The sequence below is a fragment of the Macaca mulatta genome, chromosome X (genome assembly GCF_049350105.2).
Source record: "Macaca mulatta isolate MMU2019108-1 chromosome X, T2T-MMU8v2.0, whole genome shotgun sequence".
In the NCBI taxonomy this organism is placed as follows: domain Eukaryota; kingdom Metazoa; phylum Chordata; class Mammalia; order Primates; family Cercopithecidae; genus Macaca; species Macaca mulatta.
The window spans coordinates 53,002,263-53,028,231 of record NC_133426.1 but is presented as its reverse complement, the minus strand read 5'-3'; the positions used below and the strand labels follow the sequence as shown (position 1 = coordinate 53,028,231).

Genomic DNA, 25,969 nt, shown 5'->3' with positions numbered 1-25,969 from the left:
TCCATTAGCTAGAACTCAGATAATGGGCATACCCAATTGTAAGGGACACTGACAAATGTAGTCTAAATCTGTCCCTAGGAGGAAGAGGAAACAAGTTTAATGACCACTTAGGTAGTCCCTACCACAGTGTATTTCTCAAAGTTCTGTGAAAGGAATGTCAATGTCCACATAGTCAAAAGGGTGAGTTGACTGTGTTACACATGACTAATCGATTCCAACATTCTTATTGCCCTAAACAATGGATTCCCCTGCCTACACTGTACCATGGAATTTCTGGCATCTTAACCTCATTTAACACAAGCTACTATTGAGTAGAGGTTTTGGACAATCAATGGAACAACTCTTAGAAATACTCCCAGCTGCTTCAACTAACAAAGTACATCCAAGATTGCTGATGAGTGTACCCATACTGAAAAGTTTGGCCCTACCCAAACCAGATAAAGACATCACGAGAAAATAAAATTACAGACAAATATCCTTTATGAATATAGATGCAAAATCCCCAACAAAATACTAGCAAACTAAATCCAACAGCATATTAAAAGTAGGATACGTCTTGGCCAAGTGGGATTTATCTTAGGAATGCAGGAATGGTTCAACATAAGAAAATCAATCAATGTAATAACATCACATTAATAGAACAAAGGAAAAGAAACACATGGTCATCTCATTTGATGCAGAAAAGGCATTTCAGGCTGGGTGTGGTAGCCAACACTTACAATCCCAGCACTTTGGGAGGCTGAGGTGGGAGGACTGCTTGAAGCCAGGAGTTCGAGACCAGCTTAGGCAACATAGCAAGACCCCATCTCTACAAAAAAATTTTAAAAATTAGCTGGGCATGGTGATGTGTGCCTGTACTCCCAGCTACAAGGGAGGCTTAGGTGGGAGGCTCCCTTGAGTCCAGGAGTTTGAGGCTGTAGTGAGCTTTGATCGTGCCCCTGCACTCCAGCCTAGGTGATAAAATGAGACCTCGTCTCTCTTAAAAAAAAATCAAAAAGGCATAGAGCTAATAAATTCAGCAAAGTTGCAAGGTGCAAGATCAACACATAAAAAGTAGTTGTGCTTTTAAACACTAGCAATGAGCAATTCAAAATGAAGTTAAGAAAACAATTCAATTTACAATAGCATCTAAAAGAATAAAATATCTAGGAATAAATTTAATCAAGGAAGAGAAAGACTTGTACATTAAAAACCATGAAACATTGGTGAAAGGAATTAAAGATCCAAAGAAATGGGAAGGCATCTCATGTTCATAGACTGGAAGACAATACTGGTAAGATGTTAATATTAGCCAAAGTGATCTACAGATTCAACACAGTCCTTATGAAAATTCCAACAGGCTTTTTGCAGAAATGAAAAAGCTAGCCAGGTGTGGTATCTCATGCCTGTAATCCCAGCACTTTGGGAGGCTGAGGAGGGCAGACCACAAGGTCAGGAGTTTGAGGCCAGCCTGGCCAACATGGTGGAACCCCATATCTACTAAAAATCATTTAAAAAAATTATCCGGGCATGGTAATCTGTGCCTGTAATCCCAGCTACTCGGGAGGCTGAGGCAGGAGAATTACTTGATCCTGGGCGGCAGAGGTTGCAGTGAGCTGAGATCACGCCACTGCACTCCAGCCTGGGTGACAGAGCGAGACTCCGTCTCAAGAAAAAAAAAAAAAGAAATGAAAAAGCTGATCCTCAAATTCATACGGAATTACAAGGGGCCGTGAATAGCCAAAACAGTCTTAGAAAAAAAAGAACAAAGTCAAACGGCCAATTTTTTTTTTTTTTTTTTTTTTTTTTTTTTTTTTTAAAGACACAGTCTTGCTGTGTTGCCCAGGCTGGAGTGCAGTGGTGTAATCTTGGCTCACTGCAGTTTGAAGCTCACTGCAGCCTCAAACTCCTGGGCTCAAGTGATCCTCCTACCTCAGCATCCCAAGTAGGTGGGATTTAAAAGGCATGTGCCACTACACTCAGCTACTTTTTTTTTTTTTTTTTGTAGAGACAGGGTCTCACTCTTGCCCAGACTGGCCTCAAACTCCTGGGCTCAAGCAGTCCTCCCACCTCAGCCTCCCAAAGTGTTGGGATTACAGGCGTGAGCCACCACACCCGGTTAGCTTTTTCATTTCTGCAAAAAGGCTGTTGGAATTTTCATAAGGACTGTGTTTAATCTGTAGATCACTTTGGCTAGTATTAACATCTTATCAGTATTAAGTCTTCCAAGTCTTGCACAGTGTGAGCCACTGTGCCCAGCCACCAATTGATTTTTTACAAGACTGCCAAGTCCATTCAATGGGGGGAGAGATTGGTCTCTTCAACAAATGGTGCTGGGACAACTGGATTTTCACATGCAAAAGTATGAAGTTGGATGCCTACTTCACACCATATACCATTAACTCAAAATGGATTAATGACCTAAATTTAAGTCCTAAAACCATAAAACTGGAAGAAAACATAGGAGTTAATGTTCATGACCTTGGATGTAGCAACAGTCACCACAAGCATGAGCAACAACAGAAAAAACAGATAAATCGGACTTCATCAGAATTAAAAATTTTGTGCATCAAAGGACATCAAGAAAGTGAAAAGACAGCCTACAGAATAAGATAACATATTTGCAATCATATATCTGATAAGGATTTGCTATCCAGAATATACAAATAACTCCTACAACTCAACAACAAAAAGACAAGCAATTCAATTTAAAAATGGGCAAAGGAGGCCAGGCGCAGTGGCTCACGCCTGTAATCCCAGCACTTTGGGAGGTAGAGGTGGGCAGATCACCAGAGGTCAGGAGTTCAAGGCCAGCCTGGCCAACATGGTGAAACCCATCTCTACTAAAAATACAAAAATTAGCTGGGCGTGGTGGCATGTGCCTGTAATCCCAGCTACTTGGGAGGCTGAGGCAGGAGAATCACTTGAACCTGGGAGGTGGCAGCTACAGTGAGCCATGATCATGCCACTGCACTCCAGGCTGGGCAACAGAGCAAGACTGTCTCAAAAGAAACCAAAAAACAAAAAAAACAAAAAAAAACAAGGATCATGTCTTTGTGATTAGGAAGAAAAAAAAATGGGCAAAGGACTTGAATAGATATTTCTCCCAAGATATAAAAATGGCCAAGAGCACATGAAAAGATGCTCAACATCATTAGATCAGTTACCACTTCATACCCACTAGTATGGCTATAATAATAATAATAATAATAAAATAATAAGTATTGGAGAAGATGGGGAGAAATTGGAGTCCTGGTACAGAGAATTATCATATGACCCAGCAATTCCACTCCTAAGAATATATCCAAACGAACTGAAAACAAGGAGTCAAAACATATTTCTGAACCAGCATTCTTTGCATCATTATTCACAATAACCAAAAGGTAAATAAACCCCAAGTACCCATCAACAGATAACTGTATAAACAAAATGCAGTATATACAAATACTGGAATATTATTCAGCCACAAAAAGAATAAAGGTTGGACACATGCTACAACATGGATGAACCTTGAAAACATTATTCTAGCTGGGTGTGGTGGCTCACTCCTGTAGTCCCACCTACTCAGGAGGCTGAGGTGGGAGGATCACCTGAGCCCAGCTGGGGAGGTCGAGGCTGCAGTGAGCCGTGATTGCTCACGGCACCCCAGCCTGGATGACAGAGTGAGACCCTGTCTCAAAGAAAATATTATTCTAAGTGAAATAATCCAGACACGAAAGGACAAATATTGTATGACTCCACTTAAATGAAATTATCTAGACTAGGCAAATTCATAGAGACAGAAAGTAGGTTAGAGATTACCAGAGGCTGCAGGTAATAGGGAAATGATTGCTTAATGGGTATAGAGTTTCTGTTTGGGGTGATGAAAAAGTTTTGGAACTAGATACTGTAGTGGTGATGGTTACCGAACATTGTGAATGTAATTAATGCCATCTAATTGTACACTCAAAAATGGTTAAAATGGATTTTTGTTTTGTTTTGTTTTTTTGAGGTGGAGTCTCAACTCTATCGCCCAGACTGAAGTGCAGTGCTGAGATCTCGGCTCACTGCAGCCTCCATCTCCTGGGTCCAAGCAATTCTCTTGCCTCACAGCCTCCCGAGTAGCTGGGATTACAGGTGCCCACCACCATGCCTGGCTAATTTTTGTATTTTTAGTAGAGATGGGCTTTCACCATGTTGGCCAGGCTGGTGTCGAACTCCTGACCTCAGGTGATCTGCCCGCCTCGGCCTCCCAAAGTGCTGGGATTACAGGCATGAGCCACCACGCCCTTCCAGAAATTTTTATGTTATATATAGTTTACCACAATAAAAAAGTTTGGCCCAGCCAGCGCGGTGGCTCACACCTGTAATCCCAGCACTTTGGGAGGCTAAGGTGGGTGGATCACCTGAGGTCGGGAGTTCAAGACCAGCCTGACCAACATGGAGAAACCCATCTCTACTAAAAATACAAAATTAGCCCGGCCTGGTGGCGGATGCCTGTAATCCCAGCTACTCAGGAGGCTGAGGCAGGAGAATCATTTGAAACCAGGAGGCGGAGGTTGCGGTGAGCCAAGATCAAGCCATTGCACTCCAGCCTGGGAAACAAGAGTAAAACTCCGTATCAAAAAAAAAAAAAAGGTGGCTCACATCTGTAATCTCAGCACTTTGGGAGGCCGAGGCGGGCGAATCACGAGGTCAGGAGATCAAGATCATCCTGGCTAACACAGTGAAACCCTGTCTCTACTAAAAATACAAAAAATTAGCCAGGCGTGGTGGCGGGTGCCTGTAGTCCCAGCTACTCGGGAGGCTGAGGCAGAAGAATGGCGTGAACCCGGGAGGTGGAGCTTGCAATGAGCTGAGATCACGCCACTGCACTCCAGCCTCAAAGACAGAGTGAGACTCCGTCTCAAAAAAACAAAAACAAAACAAAACAAAAAACTTTGGCCCTATCATAAATTACACTTCTTTTTCCCTGATCTATCATCCATAGAATCAATTCTCACATATTATGGAGGTTTCTTTTTTTCTTTTTTTTTTTTTGAGACATGGTCTCACTCTGTCACCCATATTATGGAGGTTTCTGCCAGTATAAACTAGCTACATCTTATCATTTGTGTGTGTGTGTGTGCTTTCTCCTCATAGGTTTGACTTTACTTCCTGGGACGTACAGGAATCTGAATTCAGTAATGGGTCTGGAGGCAACGAGAGATGATACGGGTGGATATTGAAAAGATTAGCCTAACAGTGAGAGGGTCCCCAAGTCAGGCAGGACCAGCCCCATAGACTGGGGAAGAAGGGCTGCTTCTGCTGCCAAGGGAGACTCAGTGAGGGTTGGGGTTTAGGGTGCTCAGATCTATCCAAATCAATCCTGATGTTCCTAGTCCTATTCTCAAGGTCCCATTTTTCCCTAATCAGTGGCCATGTTTTTGCATATGAGACCTGGAGATCTTATGAATTCAACCTGCATTGTAATTCAGCAACCTGCAGGATTTGGTTTTATGTCTGATTTCAGGCTGCATCAGTCCTGCACCTGGAAGAGATAAAAAGATTACTTTAAAATATATATATATATATATATATATATATATATATATATATATATATATGTGCTGGGCACGGTGGCTCACACCTCTAATCCCAGCACCAGCACTTTGGAAGGCCAAGGAGGGTGGATCACTTGAGGCCAGGAGTTCAACACCAGCCTGGCCCACATGGTGAAACCCCTCCTCTACTAAAAATATAAAAATTAGCCAGATGTGGTGGTGGGCACCTGTAATCCCAGCTACTCGGGTGGCTGAGGCAAGAGAATCGCTTGAACCTGGGAGGCAGAGGTTGCAGTGAGCCGAAATCATGCTACTGCCCTTAAGCCTGGGTGACAGAGTGAGACTCTGTTTCTTTGAGCAGTTTTAGGTCCACAGCAAAACTGAGTGGAAAGTATGTATCCCATATACCCACTGCTCCTACACAGACACAGCTTCCCCCACTATCAACATCCCCAGCAGAGTGGTACATTCGTTATAGTCAATACATTGGCACATAATTAGTCAAGTACATAGCTTACATTAAGGTTCACTCTTGGTGTTGTACACTCTCTGGGTTTTGAAAAATGTATAATTATATGTATGCACCATTATAGTATCATACAGAGTAGTTTCATTGCCCTGAAAATCCTCTGTGTTCCACCTATTCATACTTCCCTCCCATAACTCCTAGCAACTTCTGATTTTTTTTTTACTGTCTCCATAGTTTTACCTATTCCAGAATGTTATTATTTAGGAATCATATAGTATATGGCCTTTTCAGATTGCCTTCTTTCATGTATTAATATGCATTTAAGATTCTTCCATGTCTCTTGGTGGCTTGATAGCTTATTTATCTTTATTGCTGAATAACATTCTGTTGTCTGGATGTACCACAGTTTATCCATTTACTTACTGAAGGGCATCTTGGTTTCTTCCAAGTTTGCGCAGTTGTGAATAAATCGGCTATAAATATCCATTGCAGGTTTTTATGTAGTTGTAAGTTTTCTTTTTTTTTTTTTTTTTTTGAGACTGAGTCTGGCTCTGTCGCCCAGGCTGGAGTGCAGTGGCCAGATCTCAGCTCACTGCAAGCTCCGCCTCCCGGGTTTACGCCATTCTCCTGCCTCAGCCTCCCGAGTAGCTGGGACCACAGGCGCCCGCCACTTCGCCCGGCTAGTTTTTTGTATTTTTTAGTAGAGATGGGGTTTCACCGTGTTAGCCAGGATGGTCTCCTGACCTCGTGATCCATCCGTCTCGGCCTCCCAAAGTGCTGGGATTACAGGCTTGAGCCACCACGCCCGGCCGTAGTTGTAGGTTTTCAAATCACTTTTCAAATATAAAAGAGTGTGATTGCTGAATGGTAAGGTAAGAATATGTTTAGTTTTGTAAGAACCTGCCAAACTGTCTTCCAAAGTGGCTGAACCGTTTTGCATTCCCACCAGCAATGAATGAGAGTTCCTGTTGCTCCACATCCTCATCAGCATTTGGTATTGTCGGTGTCCTGGATTTTGGCCATACTAAGAGGTATGTGGTGGTATCTCCCTGTATTAATTTGCAAACCCTAATGACATATGATGTGGAGCATCTTTTAACATGCTTATTTGCCATCTGTATATCTTTTTTGGTGAGGTGCCTGTTCAGGTCTTTTGCCCTTTTTCTTTTTCTGAGGTGGGGTATTGCTGTGTTGCCCAGGCTCATCTCCATCTCCTCAGTCAAATGATCCTCCTGCCTCAGCCTCCCAAGTAGCTGGGACTACATGCATGTGCCACCGTGCCAGGCTTCTTTTGCCTGTTTTAAAATCGGGATGTTCCTTTTCTTATTGTTGAGTTTTAAGAGTTATTTATGTGTCTTAGATAAAGAATCAGATATGTCTTTTGCAAATACTTTATACCAATCTATAGTTTGTTTTCTCATTCTCTTGACAGTGTCTTGTTTTTTTTTTGTTTTTGTTTTTGTTTTTTTTTGGAGAGGGAGTCTCGCTCTGTCACCTAGGCTGGAGTGCAATGGCACAATCTTGGCTCACTGTAACCTCTGCCTCCAGGGTTCAAGCCATTCTCCTGCCTCAGCTTCCCAAGTAGCTGAGATTAGGCGCTTGCCACCATGCCCAGCTAATTTTGAATTTTTCTTTTGAGATGAGTTTTGCTCATGTCACCCAGGCTGGAGTGCAATGGCACGATCTTTGCTCACTGCAACCTCCGCCTCCCGGATTCAAGCGATTCTCCTGCCTCAGCCTCCTGAGTAGATGGGACTATAGGCACCTGCCACCATGCCTGGCTAATTTTTGTGTTTTTGGTAGAGACGAGGTTTCACCGTGTTGGCCAGGCTGGTCTTGAATTCCTGACCTCACGTCACCCACCCGCTTCGGCCACCCACAGTGTTGGGATTACAGGTGTGCGCCACCACACCCGGGTTTAATTTTTGTGTTTTTAGTAGAGACGGGGTTTCACCATGTTGGCCAGGCTGGTCTCAAACTCCTGACCTCAGGTGATCCACTCACCTCGGCCACCCAAAGTGTTGGGATTACAGGCGTGAGCCATTGCGCCTGGACAGTGTCTTTTGCAGAGCAGAAGTTTTTAATCTGAATGAAGTCCAGTTTATCAATCATTTCTTTCATGGATCATGCCTTTGGTGTTGTACCTAAAAACTTACTGCCATACCCAAGGGCACTAACATGTTCTCCTATGTTATCTTCTAGGGGTTTTACAGTTTTGCATTTTACATTTAGGTGTACGATCCATTTTGAGTTAATTTTTTGAAGGGTGTAAAGGAGATTTCTTTTTTGAGGGCAGTGAAAGAAGCTCTCCAGTGTCTGACCATGCCTTGAACTAAAAGTTTACAACCATGATCTTGCCTCTAAAGAGTTTTTTCTTAATTATGTCAGCAATATGTATTTATTGTTGTTCATAAATGGTCAAAAGATACTACCTATTAGACTAAAACAAAGTATAGCTTCTCAAATACAGCATCACATAGAGACAAAGAATGAAAAGGCCAGTCATGTGTATACTTTAAAACACCCATATATACACATATACCCTCATGTCCAATACAAGCAAATGTTCTCCATACTTTGCTTTGAAAGCAGGAAACATTGAGTTGCAGAGGTTCTAAGATACAGAACATATTGAACACATTTCAGGCATTTAAAAAATGCACTGAAATAGCAAGAATAAAGTTTTTTTCTGGCCAGGCATGGTGGCTTAGGTGTATAATTCCAACACTTTGGGAGGCTGAGGCAGGAGGATCGCTTGAGTTTGGGAGTTCAAGACCAGCCTGGGCAACATAGTGAGACCCTGGGTCAACAAAAAATAAAATATTGGCTGAGCATAGTAGCATGCACCTATAGTCCCAGCTACTCTGGAGGCTGAGGTGGGAGGATTGCTTGAGCTCGGGAGGTGGAGGCTGCAGTGAGCCGTGATCACGCCATTGCACTCCAGCCTTGGTGACAGAGTGAAACCTTGAAAAAAAAAAAGGTTGTTTTTCTTCAAACATTTTGATCCGAGCTAAAGCAAAGAGTACATTAGAACAGACCAGAAAGATGTGTACAAGTACATCTGTTTCCTTCTCAAACATTTAACAATTTACTTATTAAACATTAAGCTGAGTCAGTTTAAGCCAAATGACATAATAACTGATTATTGCTCCAAACAGGAATCTGTTGTTTCTTAGTGTCTATAGATAGAAGTTTCACAGATGCAAGGACGTTATTTACCTGAAAGATCATTCCTGTTACAATTAGAGGGCATTCATGCAAAAATTGTTTCCTGTTTTATTTGCCTTTTAAAATTGTGAAACATGATACGAAGACATTTCCTTATGTAATTACAAAATCATTAGTACATCTAACACAATTCACAATCCTTCCTTACTGTCATCATAGTCAAATGAACGTCACTATATTCAAATGTTCCCAATTTAACTAAAAACATATTTTGAAAAATTATTTACAAATAAAACTTTTTTTTAAATGCAGGGTCTTGTTCTGTCACCCAGGCTGGAGTGCAGCACAATCATAGCTCACTGTAACCTCAAACTTCTGGGCTCCACTGATCCTTCAGCTTCAGCCTCCTGAGTAGCTGGGCCTACAGGCATACACCACCATACCTGGTTAATTTTTATTTTTTTCAGAGCAGGAGTGAAAATTTATTTAAAAGCTTTAGAACAGTAAGGAAAGGAAAGAAAAGAAGGAAAGTACACCTTGGAAGAGGGCCAAGTGGGTGACTTGAGAAACCAAGTGCACCTAATTTGAATTTTTTTGTAAGAGATAGAGTCTTGCTATGTTGTCCAGTCTGGTCTCCAACTTCCAGCCTCAAGTGATCCTTCCATCTTTGCTTCCCAAAGTGCTGGGATTACAGGTGTGAGCCACCACACCCGACCAAAATGTATCTTTTAATAGTTAGATTGATTCAGGATCCAAACATTGACTTTTATGGTCACCACTTCCTTACTTTTCTTTAACATTTTACCACTTAAGCATGACTTCCTATTTGTGTAGTTTAGTTTTGCCTGTTTTTATTAACATCATAGAGTCATAACAGTATGTATTCTTTTGTGTTTGGTTTCTTTCATTCAACATTATGCTTTTAAGATTGATCCATGTTTTAACATATAGCTGTGCTTTATCTTCTTGCCTGTATAGTATTGAAATCAACCCAGTTTTCACACTAAACCGAAAATTGAGAAACTTATATTTGTTTTTATCTGAGTTCCTTTCTCAGGAAACCAATCATCAGGCCTCCCAGAGAGAATCGAGGATCTGAAACCTCCCATATCACCACATCTAGACAATGAGACACACCTGCTGCCTGTTGACAACCTCCTCTTCTTTATACCTCCCGAATTTCTGTTTTCCTGCATATGGTTACGGTGAGACACCAGACCCCTCATCCAACCACCTGCTGCCTGTTGACCAACTCCTCCTCTTCCTTACCTCTCCCTAATTCTTGTTTTACATTCCTTGCCTACTATAAAAACCCCTAACTTTAGTCAGTTGGAGAGATGGATTTGAGACTGGTCTCCCATCTCCTGGCTGACATTACTGGCATTAAAGCTGTTCTTCCCTGGCAATATTCATCTCAGTGATTGGCTTTCTGTGCAGCAAGAAACCAGACCTAGGCCGAACCCCTGGTGTTTGGCAACAGTATTTCATTGTATGAATCTGCCATAATCTATCAACTCTACTTTTGAAAGGCATTTGGAACATTCTGATTTTTAACTGTATAAACAATGCTGCAAGAACATTTTTGTACATATTTCCTGGTACACATAAGCAGACTTTTTTTTTTTTTTTTTTTTTTTTGAGACAGAGTCTTGCTCTGTCACCCAGGTTGGAGCGCAGTGGTGTGATCTCGGCTCACTGCAACCTCCGTCTCCCAGGTTCAAGTGATTCTCCTGCCTCAGCCTCCCGAGTAGCTGGGACTACAGGTATGCACCACCACACCCAGCTAATTTTTGTATTTTTAGTAGAGATGGGGTTTCACCATGTTGACCAGGCTGGTCTCAAACTCCTGACCTCAGGTGATTCACCTGCCTTGGCCTCCCAAAGTGCTGGGATTACAGGCGTGAGCCACTGCGCCCGGCCCTAAGCGTACATTTCTGTAGGGTGTATGACTTATTGGGACAAAAGGTATACACATCTTTAACTTTTCTAGCTAGTGTCAAACTTTCCTGAAGTAGTTTTACTAATGTATACTCCCAACCAGCAGAGTATGAAAGGTCCTATTATTCCACATACTTCCCAACCCTTGGAACAGTCAATTTTAAATTTTTGCCAAGCTGAGAATTGCAAAATGGTATCTCATGTGGGTTAAAATAGGCATTTTCCTGATAATTAATGAAGTTGAGCACTTTTAATATTTTTTTCTTTTTAGAGACAGGGTCTTGCTCTGTTGCCCAGGCTAGAGTGCAGTGCCACGATCATAGCTCACTGCAGCCTCGAACTACAGGGCTGAGCTCAAGTAGTCCTCCTGCCTCAGGCTCCTAAGCAGCTGGGACTACAGGCATGCCACCATCACGCCTGGATATTAAAAAATTTTTTTTTTTTTTTTTTTTTTTTTTGAGGCAGAGTCTCGCTCTGTCGCCCAGGCTGGAGTGCAGTGGCCGGATCTCAGCTCACTGCAAGCTCCGCCTTCCCGGGTTCCCGCCATTCTCCTGCCTCAGCCTCCCGAGTAGCTGGGACTACAGGCGCCGCCACCACGCCCGGCTAATTTTTTTTGTATTTTTAGTGGAGACGGGGTTTCATTGTGTTAGCCAGGATGGTCTCGATCTCCTGACCTCGTGATCCGCCCGTCTCGGCCTCCCAAAGTGCTGGGATTACAGGCTTGAGCCACCGCGCCCGGCAAAAAATTTTTTTTGTAGAGATGGTCTCACTATGTTGCCCAGGCTGGTCTTCAACTCCTGGTCTCAACTGATCCTCCCACTTGGGCTTCCCAAGTTGCTGGGATTGCAGGCATGAGCCAGCACACCAGGCCTACCTTTTCATATTTTTTACTGGTCATTCAAGTACTCTCTTGTAAAACTGTTCGACTCTTTTGCATATTTTTCTATTGATTATCTATCTTTCTCTTGTTGAATTGTAGAACTTCATCTTACAATCTGGATATGGAATCTGATTTTAAGTGAGGCAAACATATTTTCCCATTTTGTGGTTTTCCTTTGTACTGTTTATGGTGTCTCTGGGTGAAGAAGTTATTATTTTTGATGGAGTCAATTTTACCAGTCCTTCCCTTTCATGCTTTGTACTTTTGGTGTTTTGTTTAATAAGTCTTTTACCATCCCAGGCCCAGCGTGGTGGCTCATGCCTGTAATCCCAGGACTTTAGGAAGCCAAGGTGGGAGGATTGAGGCCAGGAGTTTGAGACCAGCCTGGGCAATGTAGCAAGACCCCCCATCTCTATTTTTTAAAAAAGAAATCTTTTACTATTCTAATGTCAAGAATATACTTCTTTGTTACTTTCTTTGCTTTTCACACTTAGGTCTATAATCTACCTGGGAATTATTTGATTTTAAAAAAATACATAATGTGGGCCGGGCGCGGTGGCTCAAGCCTGTAATCCCAGCACTTTGGGAGGCCGAGACGGGCGGATCACGAGGTCAGGAGATCGAGACCATCCTGGCTAACACAATGAAACCCCGTCTCTACTAAAAATACAAAAAAATTAGCCGGGCGAGGTGGCGGGCGCCTGTAGTCCCAGCTACTCGGGAGGCTGAGGCAGGAGAATGGCGTAAACCCGGGAGGCGGAGCTTGCAGTGAGCCGAGATAGCGCCACTGCACTCCAGTCTGGGCGACAGAGCGAGACTCCGTCTCAAAAAAAAAAAAAAAAAAAAAAAAAATACATAATGTGAAGTAAATACCCAATTTATTTTTAGTTTTTTTAACTGGGCACCCAATTGTCCCAGCACCATTTGTTGGAAAGACTGCCCTGCTCCCATGGCTCTACAGAGACACATTTTTGATAAATCAAGTGTGCGAATATGCACGGATTCATCCTTCTTTTCTTTTTTCTTTTTTGTGACGGAGTCTCGCTCTGTCACCCAGGCTGGAGTGCAGTGGCACAATCTCAGCTCACGGCAACCTCTGCTTCCCGGGTTCAAGCAATTCTCCTGCCTCAGCCTCCCAAGTAGCTGGGATTACAGGCACCTGCCATCACACCTGGCTAATTTTTGTAGTTTTAGTAGAGTCGGAGTTTCACCATGTTGGCCAGGCTGGTCTTGAGTTCCTGACCTCAGGTAATCCACCCGCCTCGGCCTCCCAAAGTGCTGGGATTACAGGCATGAGCCACTGCGCCCGGCCAGATTCGTTTTTCTATCCTTGTGCCAATACTACACTTTTTTTTTTTTTTTTTCCCTGAGATGGAGTTTTACTCTTGTTGCCCAGGCTGGAGTGCAATGGCGCGTTCTCGGCTCACTGCAATCTCCGCCTCCCAGGTTCAAGTGATTCTACTGCCTCAGCCTCCCGAGTAGCTGGGATTACAGGTGTGTGCCACCACGCCCAGCTAATTTTGTATTTTTAGTAGAGACGGGGTTTCGCCATGTTTGCCAGGCTGGTCTCGAACTCCTGACCTCAGGTGATCCTCCTGCCTTGGCCTCCTAAAGTGCTGGGATTACAGGCATGAGCCACAGTGCCCGGCTGCTAGTACTACACTCTTAGTTACTACAGCTTTGTTTTTTTAAAAAACCCTTAACGTCTGAGAGATCAAGTCCTCCATCATAGTTCTTCTTCAGGAGTCATGGCTATTCTTAACCTTTTTCATTTCTATTAATATGTACATTTTAGAATCAGTCAAGTTCCACCAAAAGAAACAAACAAAACAAATCAACCCACCCATAAGGGTTTAATTGGAATCACATTGAATCTGTAGATCAACTTGGGGAGAACTGGCATTCTTGTAATATTGAGTTCAGCAGCTTATGCATGTGAATATGGTGTCTCACTCCATTTATTTACATCTTTTTTTTTTTTTTTTGAGACAGTCTCACTCTGTCACCCAGGCTGGAGTGCAGTGGCGTGATCACGGCTCACTGCAGCCTTGACCTCCCAGGCTCAAGTGATCCCACCTCAGCCTCCCAAGTAGCTGGGACTATGGGCTCGTAACACCACACCCGGCTAATTAAAAAAATTTTTTTGTAGAGACAAGGTCTCACTATGTTGCCCAGGCTAATGTTGAACTCCTGGGCTCAAGTGATCCTCCTGCGTTGGCCTCCCAAAGTGCTGGGATTACGGGAGTTATTTACATCTTGTTTTTTTCTTTTCTTCTTTTCTTTTCTTTTTTTTTTTGAGATAGAGTCTTACTCTGTCACCTAGTTAGAGTGCAATAGTGCGATCTTAGCTCACTACAACCTCCGCCTCCCAGGCTCAAGTGATCCTCCTGCCACAGCTTCCCAAGTAGTTGGGACTATAGGCGTGCACCACCATACCTGGCTAATTTTTGTATTTTTTGCAGAGACAGGGCTTCGCCATGTTGCCCAGGGTGGTTTTATGTTTGTTTGTTTGTGTGTTTGGCTTTTTTTTTGAGATGAAGTTTCACTCTTGTCACCCGGGTTGGAGTGCAATGGCTCGATCCTGGCTCACTGCAACCTCTGCCTCCCGGGTTCAAGTGATTCTTTTCTCTCAGCCTCCCGAGTAGCTGGGATTATAGGTGCACACCATCACGCCCAGCTGATTATATATTTTTAGTAGAGACGGGGTTTCACCATGTTGGCCAGACTGGTCTCAAACTCCTGACCTCAGGTGATCCACCTACCTCGGCCTCCTAAAGGGCTAGGATTACAGCCGTGAGCCACACTGTGCCCAGCCCCATCCTATCTTTCTTGAGGAGGCAGGTTAAGTGGACAAGGGGACCTAGTTCAAAGGGGTTTAGGAGATCAGGTTGGCTGTGGAGGGACTCAAGCTCTGGAGATGCCTTCAGGGACAGTCTCCTCTCTGGCCATTTTATTTCCCCAACTACCACCAGGAGGTGCTGCTGGGATTGAGCCCCTTCCTGCCCTTTACCTGGCATTCAGGCCTCATTCTCTTCTGAGGGCCTCCCTTCATCTCCCTGCCCTTGCACGATGGCATCCTGTTTGGTCCTGGGATCAGCTCCAAATAGGAAGGCAGGCAAACAGCCAGACCTTTCCCCTAGACTAAGGCTTAAGATCAGGCCGAGTCAGCGCCTATGCATCCATTACTTCCTGCCACCCCTAACTGCAGACATCAGAGTCCCCAGCTGGGCCTGTCCTGCTATGTGGCCTATGTGGCTACCTGCTCAACCTGTAGCCTGGCTTGGGAAAACCCCAATACCGATCCCTCTACATAACCAACCATTGCAGACCAAAAGCAGAGGCCCAAGGGAGCAGAAAGGATCCCAGGAGGAGCAGGCACATTGAGGGGTACTCAGATGGGGAGGGCCACCCGCCCAGGAACTGCTGAACTGCCTGGGTGCAAGTCCTCCCTGTGTCTCAGTGGAGACATCCCTCTGGCTGTTTCTCTGACTCTATTTGGAGGGAGTTTGAGGGTGATGAGAAGGATGGGAAGGGGGCTTGGTAAAAATGTGTTACTTTGTATTTATTTAATCTAGTTATTTCAAAAAAGAAAATATGCACTGTTAGAGAACACAGTAAATCTTTAATTTGTATAAATATTTAAATAAACTTCATATTTTTCATGACATACTTGAGCACTTTCTGTGAATATGCATTTTATATAAGGTTTTATGCTGGAAGCAGCTATACACAATTTCTGATTAAGACTTTTTATTCATGATCTCTTCAAATTCTAGACTCTTAATGAGAAATGATTGCTGTTCAGACAGGTGGTGGTAAATGGAAAAGGAGAATTTACCTATGTTTCCACCCATTACCAGAATTTCCATTTCATTCCTGAAATCATTTCAGTCCCGTTGAACAATTTGATAGTTTTAAAAGAACAATTCTTTCCTCCAGTTATTTGCAGATGTTACTCTACTCCTTTTGCTACAAAACGAATGTTTGTCCCTCTTCCCCGAAATTCACAGGTTGAAATCAAATCCCCCATACGATGGTATCTGCAGGTAGGGCCTTTGGGAGGTGAATAGGTCATGAAGGTGGAGCCCCATGGATGGGATTAGTGCCCTTAATAAAAGAGTACCAAGAGAGACAGACCCCTTGCCCCTTCCACATGGGGAGACAGTGAGAAGGTGCCATCTGTGAACCAGAAAGTGGGCCCTCACCAGACACTGAATCTGCCGATGCCTTAATCTTAGACTTCCCAGCCTCTGGAACTGTGAGAAATACATTTTTGTTCTTTATAAGTCACCCAGTCTATGATGGTTTGTTACAGCAGACTTTTAATAACTTTTCTTTATGATTCAAACTATAACAGCAACAGCACCTGGAAACCATTTTCACCTAACCTTTCCTTTTTTTTGGTTTCTGATTAAGTACTTGCCCACTTTTCCAAAGTTTAATTTTTGCTTTGAACCCCAAATCTTTGTCAGTTCACATTAGTTAATTTTGACATGGTCCTTCCAAATTTCTATTAACTATATTCAGGGATCCAAAAAGTCAGCTAATCTTTCCATAGATCTGCCAGGTGAGAATCATTCAAGGAAAAAATCTTCACCTTTTAAATTTTTTTGCTCACAAACTTTTGAAACTGTTCTTCCTTTGGATCAGCTCCCACACTTAAGTATGAAATAGCAGAGAGGGATGTTTTGATCCCTTGTCTTTACACAAAACTGAAAACAGGTGAGAGGTTAGTGCCTTGTATGTAATTAGATTCTGAGTATGATATTGATAGTATCATTTCCTGTGGAAATCAGATAGAAAGGCAAACTCTTACAAATGAGGGCTTCTCTGTGTAAAACAGTAAATGAAATAATGTATTACTTGAATCTCAGGGTTTTCAGAGCAAATTCTAGATGCAAAGCCTTTACATCTTCCTATCACTGTGGCTTCACTCACTACACAGACTTAATTGTTTTAAAACATTCATAAAAATGCAATGCATGCTCCTAGTTTGGATCATTTTGTTATAAATTATGAGAAATTATTATAACTGGTGTAATTTGAATAGGGTCTGAGGACTAGGTGGTAGTAATGTACCAACATTAATTTCATGACATTGATGGGTGCATTGTGGTTATGCTGGAAAATGTCGTTTGTAGAAAATGCACACTAAAATATTCAGAAATGATGGGGCACCAGGTCTGCAACCGACTCTCAAATGGTTCCGGAAAAAAGTTATCTGTACTGTTCTTGCAACTTTTCTTTAACTTTGTGATACCTTCAAAACATACAATAATTTATGAATTATTAATTTGACTATTTTGACCTGGAATAGTCTGCTTGGCATTGTTGCGTCTCTTGATAATTTTCCATGCAAATCAGACATTTAGGCTGAAGAGTGAGGGCTTGTCAGGCATCCAAATCTAAATCTGAGATGATCCTCATGACTTAAGCATCATTTGTGGACACTGAGTTAGTCTTAGAAATGCGATGACATTCCAGCTTTACTCCAAAAGTTGTACAGTATGGTATTGTGAGGGTTAATTTTATGTGTCAACTCGAATGTGCCATTGGTGCCCAGATATTTGGTCAAACATTATTCTGGATGTTGTGTGAGGATGTTTTAGGATGAGGTTAACATACACACATACATATATACATACATACATCATTTATTTGACAGGGTCTCAGTCTGTCACCCAGGCTGGAGTGCAGTGGTGCGATCCCCAGTTGAGGGTGATCCTCCCATCTCAGCCTCCCAAGTAGCTGGGACTATAGATGTGCTACCACGCCTGGCTAGTTTTTTTTTTTTTTTTTTTGACAGTCTTGCTCTGTTGCCCAGGCTGGAGTGCAGTGGCATGATCTTAGCTCACTGTAACCTCCGCCTCCTGGGTTCAAGTGATTGTCCTGCCTCAGCCTCCTGAGTAGCTGGGATTACAGACATGCAGCAGCACACCTGGCTAATTTTTTGTATTTTTAATAGAGGCAGGGTTTCACCATGTTGGCCAGGCTGGTCTCGAACTCCTGACCTCAGGTGATCCATCTGCCTAGGCCTCCCAAAGTGTTGGGATTACAGGCGTGAGCCACCACGCCAGGCCTGGGTGGACCCAGTTTCTAATGGCTTACATTTGCATATCAAAGGTTGCCAGCCTGGCTCTAAGAGCCAGGGCTTTATAAGAAACTTTTCCAGAGATGCTTTAAAAAACAAAAACTTCCCAAGGACCCCTTTTCCTCTCTATCTGCCTAAAATAATTTCTTAATAACTCCTACAACATTACTCCCTGTGGAGACACCACACTAACTGCTGTTAGGGGATTTTGGGCGGCGACTCCTTCTGGCTACTTCCTGCTGAAAAGGGGTGTCAAATGGGGAACAGCAGCTAGGGCTCCTCCTGGGATCGATCTAAGGGTCCTCGGAAGAATGGCCTGTCTATGTGTGGTTCAGTTTACAGCACCATTTGGAGTTTGATTGCTTCTAGGCGAGAAGAAACAATTCGAGTTATAGTATTGTGTATACAGGGTCCAAATATCAATACAAGACATATAAGCAAGAGAGGGCTTAATAAAGGGGTTAACCAATTCCATAAAGAAGACTGGAATTTCTTAAAGAGGGTTTGTAGCCACTCGAGGCTGAAGCCGGCATTTTCCCTGAGCCTGTCAATAATTTTGATTTGATTTTTAAGTACCTGTAAATTTTCCTTTACTAGAGGTATAAATCCAAAAGCAGCATGTTTCATTTAAAACTGCGTCACTAAACCCAATAAAAAGTCCTACCAGACTCAGTGATAGTAAAACTTTCATGCTTCCTTTTTGTTAGTAACTATTATCTCTGCTATAAGGATAATAATTAAGCAAAATACGACAGCGATGGAAACTCTCTGTTTAATATTTCAGTTAGAAGGTGCTACTGTGTATAACCCTTTTGCAAATAATAGAGTGAGTATAACAATTTCCATAAGTGTGGTGTGGTAGATAATTTTCATCTAAAATTTTACTTGTCAAGATATAGAATTCCCCTTTGGAGAGGTCTATGAAGTTTCTTGCTTTTATTTTCCTAAACAAAGAAACCTCCGGGTTATGGGCACCCTACCCACTTTTATTACCTGGCAGAATTTGCAGGATAATTGCCCAGAACCAGTATATTGATCCGGATTTTTACATTACCCATCCCTTATTTTTTCTTCCAAGCTGCAGGAGATCACTACTTGATTCACAGGAATAAGCAGGGTTAGTCTAAAATGTAGACGAAAAGCTTGAAAACAATTAATGAGACTAGGACTTAATGACAAATGTATGATAAGCTTTGGAGCACCATTTTTCTCTCTAGTCCTCATTTTTGGTAAAAACAAATTGTGAATAAACTGTAGTCTTATATTTGGCCTGATTATTTGCATAAAGTGCAGCAAGAATGGTTATTTCTACATAGGCCTTTTGGATTGGCTTTGATGAAACTGTTTCACAAGGAATTTCAGATAAGACTTTTAAAGCCGAGCCTAGCAATGGGTTTGTATCCTCAAATACCTGTGGACTGGGTGATCCTCTCCTCTTGAGGTCCCAAGATAAACTCGGAGCTTCCAGACCTGTTAGAAAGTGACATTCTTTACTGACCACAGGTTAGGAACCCTGTGCAGGGACTGTGTAGACAAGGTATGAGGCCAGTTCTCCCCAAGGGGTTTTTATTGGCTCTGCATGTCAAGCTTGATTCCTTAAAGAGAAACACACCCTTTCAGTTAAAGCCTTGGTAAAATAACCAGTTTTTCCAATTGTGTCCCGCTGATAAAGAAAAATGGATTCTTATTGCACCGATGCAAACAACTATATTGCCATAAGTTAAGAGTACTCACAGATAGTTTCCAAATTCCAGAGGAACCAGGCAGAGAAATAAACATGCTCTAAATTTTGTTCATAGGAGTATACCTTACTCAATTATTAAAGGCCATGAATGGTTTAAAATAAGTTTCTCCTTGACTCTGAAAAACAAAACAAGGATCAGCAGTATTCCAAGCAAAAGATAAAAGGCTTGCTTTAACTTTCTGAGTGCAGCTCATTTAGTTAACTCTTGTTTTGCTTGATATTTGTGACCATGTCAGTTCTTTAAAAGTTTCCTATGTTCTTTCTCTATTCCAATGTTACAATCTGTAAAGCTATTAAAAACCTGCATTTGAGAAAACCTGTTAAAGTTCTTAATATAGCCTCATTATAAACTGTCTTTTAAGAAGGAACAAAACAAGACAATTGTCTGCGAATGGCAACATTTCCGGGGTAGTTACAATTAAAAACATGACTGACAAAAGAAATTTGTGTATATCCACGGTTTACAATAACTTTACCTTTAATTATGATTGATAGCATATACTTAAGACATTAGAATTTTAGAAATCCCGTACAATTTTTGAACATATATTAGTATTATTCACCAAAATATAACTTAAAGAAGATTGGACATCATTTTGGCAATCTCATGTGACTAAACATGCCAAATAATCCTGATTACCTCTTTTATTTATTTTTTTTTGAGACGGAGTCTCGCTCTGCCGCCCAGGCTGGAGTGCAGTGGCCGGATCTCAGCTCACTGCAAGCTCCGCCTCCTGAGTTTACGCCATTCTCCTGCCTCAGCCTCCCGCTGTTTACCTCTTTTTAAAAATGTTTCAGAGGCCCTATGAACCATCCAAAAAGCCAGGCATTAGCAAGGACAATTCCCAGACTGCCATAAATTATTTTGCCAAAATGATGACTTGAAAGGCAAAAACATTTTATTAGCCTTTACTATGACACGGAAATCCTGTTTAAAGCCAAGTTTTACCCTTGTATTAGTTTGTTAATGTTAACCCTAATTGGTTTAAATAAAACCTTATAGATCATTCTATCTAATCCTAACCAACTTGACCATGAAGTGAAATTTCTACAAACTTTTTATAACCCTTTTACTAAAAGGCAGAGTAGTGTTTTAAGACCTCCTTGCTATGCTTTTATTTCAATGCTTAGTTTATGAAAAGACCATATAGATACTATGGGAGAAGACAGTGTAGTGCTTCTACCATGCATTTCATTGCAAGGCAACCCAAAGCCAACTGGCTTATTTTGTAATTAGCCCATCCCTGACGGGAGTCTCATCTCCCAGTGGGGAGTGGGGATGTCTCCTTATTTTTCAGGTGGCCAAGAGCATGCTTTTCTGATTTATAACTATTATTAGCCATCCCTTACAGTGTATTTTTTACCTAGTTATTATACACCAAAGCTCTCTTACAATGCGGAGTAATTTCTGATACTGCAAAACTCAAAACCATCAGATAACACAATGCAAAACAGAACAGAGCTTTTGATTTTGAGAGGGATCTATTTGCTTTTAATTCCTGGGGTTTCATGAGGAAAACAGGGTTTTCCCTAAAACGGGGTCTGTGGCACCTCCTCTGTTTTTCCCAAGGAATCCCATGCTACCAGAAGTTATCTCAGGGCCTTTAATGCATGCATTAAGAATGGCAAGACAGAAAAAAAAAAAAAAAAAAAAAAGGAGAAAAATAATTCAGCCGACTGAGAAGAACCTTCTTCTTCCAGAAAACAAGATCCAAGAAAAGAAAAACATAAAGGCCTTTTAAATATACCTAAAACTTGAATATTCACTTTTAATTAAGCTGAGCGCTCTTTAAGAAAATCTTTTAAAATCCCTTGTTACTTACTTGACTTCAGCCACGCCAAGCAGTTAAGATGTTTGGCTTTTGAACTTTACAAAGAGTAACCTCAGAGGTGAAACCAATGAGCCTTAATTAGGTTATGACTTAACCGCCAGTGTACAAGGTATTTTCAAAGGAGTGATAGGTAGCTTTTGAAACTGTCGTTGCAAAATTGTGAGTGAGACAGTGAAAGAGATCCGACCCAAACAACTTCATTTTGTTTCCAGCTCTCAAGCTGTCCTTGCCAATCACTGGGCATAGGCTGAACCAACTTTGGGAGGAGTTGGGTTTACAGCCTGGCTCTAAGAGCCGGGGCTTTACAAGAAACTTTTCCGGAGATGCTTTAAAAAATGAAAACTTCCCAAGGACCCCTTTTACTCTCTATCTGCCTAAAATAATTTCTTAATAACTCCTACAACAATACTCGTCTTCCCTGAATAGCACTGTTTTCCACGAGAACCAAAAATGCTGGAGAAGAGCTGACTTTTGATTATCAAATGAAAGGTTCTGGAGATATATCTTCAGATTCTATTGACCATAGCCCAGCCAAAAAGAGGGTCAGAACTGTATGTAAATGTGGAGCTGTGACTTGCAGAGATGAATTTTCAGGAAATAGAGCTGATGATCATTATAATTTTTCCCCCTAAGGTTAACATTTAAAAAAATACGTATTTGGGACTCTTACTATCAAGGTTGTACCTATGTCAATTTACAATTCATGTTTCGAGACATTTGCCAAATGCATTACTGATGCCTCTGAAGAGAGGGTCACTGGGTAACATAGACTGATTTGAAGTCTACCTATTTAGTGCTTAGAGACCAAACATGGAAGGCAAACTATTTACAGCTCAGTATATATGTACTTAAGTCTATGTGAACAGAGAAATGCCTCCCGCAGTGTTTGAAAATGTTAAGCCGATAATGTAACTAACAATTGCTGAAAGAACAAACATTCAACTTGCCATACACCTCAAATTTGGAAAAACAGAGTTAATTTGGGCAAATCTACAAGTTCTGTTTTCGTTACTGTATTGTCGTTGTTTAATACTCACTGTACTTGTAGTTGAGACAAATAAGTGATACTGAATTTTATACTCTCTTTTCTTTTTCATTAAAACATTGGCATCTTAGTGATATAGACATTTAAGGTATAAAATTGCAGGGAGCCGAAGGCCCGTGGGACGTGACCAACTTGGCATTCCGCTGGAGGCTATATGATCAGAAAACAAACAGTTTATCATGAATGCAGGATGTGGGCAAACTCACATTGCCCCGCCACCAAAAGGTTTGCTGACGGACATTACTCCCTGGTAATGCCAGGCTCCTTGAAGTTATCTACTGAGAAAATTAGCGCCTACTGTTCAAAGGATACAGTCTCGCAAGCCTGCTGTGAACCAAACAGCCAACTGACAATTACCTGAAAATCACCCTCCCACCCCCATTTCTATCTCTTTTGCCTAATAAATACGGAGGGCTGTGTAAAGATCAGAGCCCTTGTCCACCAGAGGCAAGGTACCCCTGACCCCTTCTTCCAAATATACTCTTTTGTCTCTTGTCTTTTATTCCCGCGTTTGCCCCACTTTGTTCAGTCCAATAGGTCAGCGGCATAGTGGCGCCCCAGAACAGGGACTTCGAGGACGTGAACGAAGAAGGTCTGCTGGAGCAGAGGAACTGAATTTGACAAGGCAAACGGGGACCCCGGGATGAGTCTGTCGGCAGTGGATATAAGGTCAGTGCCATAAAGAGGTACTGGGAGCAGTGCTTTAAAGAAGTACTGGGAACGGAAAGTTTTCTGAATCAGGGTAACAAGGGGAAGCATTTGTCTATTAAAGAAAAACATTATGTGCAGTTGCTTAAAGTTCTGTTGAGACAGTCTAGAGCTCAGGTTAATTCGCAGACACTAACCTCCTGCAGAAGCCACAAAAGGTTATTACACATAACCCATGGTTTCCACAGGCAGGCACTCTTGATGTGGAAAATTGGGATAGGACAGGAGAAGGATTAAAACAGGCTCATCCAAAAGGTCTTAAAGTTGATTCTTCTGTTTTCTCCCCTTGGAGTTTAATTCGTACTGTACTTCTGCCATTATCTCCTTATTATTTTGCTGGACAGCAGGCTAAGTCTAAAAATCTGAAAGAATCTGTTGTCCCACCTACAGCTCCAACTGAAAATGAAAAACAGGAGAGGGAGGATAAAAATTGGCCTATACCACCTCCTCCAATTGCAGAAACATCTGTACTGCCTCCTTTGGTAGCAGAAATAGCCCAATACAAAGAATTTTACCGTCTTCTGCCATAGCTGGAGAGCCCTTAGGACCTTGCCCTTTTCCTATTTCTGTAAGGCCTGATCCAAATAATCCACAGTAGGTTATTCATGAACACACTCCACTAGAGTTTAAGTTGTTAAAGGAATTAAAAGTGAGGGTGGTAAATAATGGCGTACAAAGCCCATTCACCTTAGGATTGCTAGAAGCTGTGTTTGGTGCTATGCGTCTTTTGCCCTTTGATGTGAAACACTTGGCGCGAACTTGCGTGTCTGTGAGTGCATATCTGACATGGAATTTAAATTGACAAAAAGTGTGTGCAAACCAGGCTAGACAGAACCGTGTTGCTGGACACGGAGACATTACAGAGGATATGCTGTTAGGTAACGGCCCTTACTCAGACCTGGAACGTTAACTGCTTATCAGCAGTGTGCACAGGCTGCTAAATAAGCCTGGGCCACAATTCCTGAAGAGGGAGTCCCAGTATAATCCTTTTTACATATTATGCAAGGATCACAGGAACCCTATGCGCAATTTCTTGCAAGATTACAAGAGGCAGTGAAGCATCAGATTCCTCATACCGTGGCTAACCTTAACTCTAGCTTTTGAGAATGCAAACATGCATTGGCACCAGGGAGGTGTACAAAAAACTTGGGAAATTTTCTCAGAGCTTGTCAGGATGTAGGAACTGAGCTTCATCGGTCTGCAATGTTAGCGCAAGCAATGGCTAATTTAGCAGTTGACAAATCTAAAAGAAGCCAAGGGTGAAACCCTAAAATGGGAAAATGTTATAATTGTGGAAAGACTGGACATTTTAAAAAGGAATGTTGCCAGATTTCAGGACAGAAAGGACCTTACAATGCTGTTCCCCCCCACCCCCCAACCCCACTGGAAAAAACCCCACTGGAGGACTTTGTCCTCGCTGTAACAAAGGAAATCACTGGACTAATCAGTGCTGCTCAAAATTTCATCAAAATGGCACCCCCCTGCCAGGAAATGAGACAGGGACCTGAACCCGGGCCCTGAACCCGGGCCCCACAAACAATGAGGGCATTCCCAGTACAGATCTCAACCCCGTTTCAGGAATGGGTTCCCGGAGGCACATTGATTCCCTCACCCCAGAAACACCAGGAAGCGTAGAATTAAATCTACCCACCAGAGGAAAAAATCACATTAGTTGGTGGAGACAAACCTATCAAAGTTCCCACTGGTATTTGGGGACCTTTACCAACAGGATACATGGGACTAATTTTAGGCAAAAGCCATCTTAACTTGCAAGGCATCACTGTAGTCCCAGAAGTGATGGACTCCGATTATGAAGGAGAAATTCAAGTAGTTTTAATGTCACAAAATCTTTGGGGTTTTGAACCAAGAGAATATATTGCTAATTATTGCTTATTCCCTGCAAATTACACCCTTCTCCACAAAAGGAGAAATGAGGAAATAAAGGATTTGGGAGCACAACTATACAGGAAATCTGTCTATCCTAACCCATAGCCTCTAATAGACCCATCTGTGTAGTACAAATTAAAGAAAAGAAATTTTATGGGCTTATGAATACGGGAGCTGATGTATCAGTAATATTTAAAGACAATTGGCCCCCATCCTGGCCCTTACAATTAACTTCTATGTCCCTAGTGGGTATAGGAACAGCTCAAAGTGTTCAACAAAGTGCTGAGATTTTATCTTGTTTTGGTCCAGATGGACAGTCATATACTTTTCAGCCTTATGTTGCAAATATAGCTATCAATTTATGGGGTCGAGACTTACTTACAGCATGGGATATGAGACTTACAAATGAAAACTTTAATAACTCAGGATTTAAAATGTTGAAAGACATGGGATATCAAAAGGAAAAAGGTTTAAGAAAATTTCTACAATGAAATCCTAACCCAATATCAGTAACTGGAAAAACAAATAAAAAAGGGCTAGAATGTCAGGATTTCTGACGGGGATCATGATATTTCTCCTCTGCCCACTGCCTTACCATTAGCATGGCTTAGTGACAAACCTGTGTGGGTGGATCAATGGCCCCTAACACATAAGACGCTAGATCAACTTCATCTGTTGGTAAAAGAGCAATTAAATGCAGAACATA

General features: G+C 42.0%; 2 protein-coding genes across 29 annotated transcripts in view; one reads left to right on the top strand and one right to left on the bottom strand.

The window, feature by feature from the left end:
• Positions 1-25,969, top strand: part of KDM5C (lysine demethylase 5C) — an 80,114-nt gene that overhangs the window by 40,903 nt on the left and 13,242 nt on the right. For 12 of the 28 annotated variants that reach the window (XR_013412931.1, XR_013412928.1, XR_013412917.1 and 9 more), the window contains 2 exons: positions 6,920-7,001; positions 10,196-10,544. Coding sequence is in view for 3 of the 28 variants with exons in the window: in XM_077989044.1 (XP_077845170.1) it covers positions 10,196-10,237 (42 nt within the window). In the remaining 25 variants the exon portion in view is untranslated. Of the gene's footprint in view, positions 1-6,919; positions 7,284-7,445; positions 7,685-10,183; positions 10,545-25,969 lie in introns of those variants that run through there. The other 16 variants (XR_013412929.1, XR_003726158.2, XR_013412930.1 and 13 more) reach the window with 8 other exon arrangements.
• The window catches only part of LOC106995211 (uncharacterized), an 85,861-nt gene continuing 67,343 nt past the window's right edge, over positions 7,452-25,969 (bottom strand). Inside the window, exons 6-7 of the mRNA XM_077988405.1 lie at positions 8,726-8,934; positions 7,452-7,708 (exon numbers count right to left, since the gene is read on the bottom strand). The gene's annotated coding sequence lies outside the window, so the exon portion shown is untranslated. The remainder of the gene's footprint in view (positions 7,709-8,725; positions 8,935-25,969) is intronic.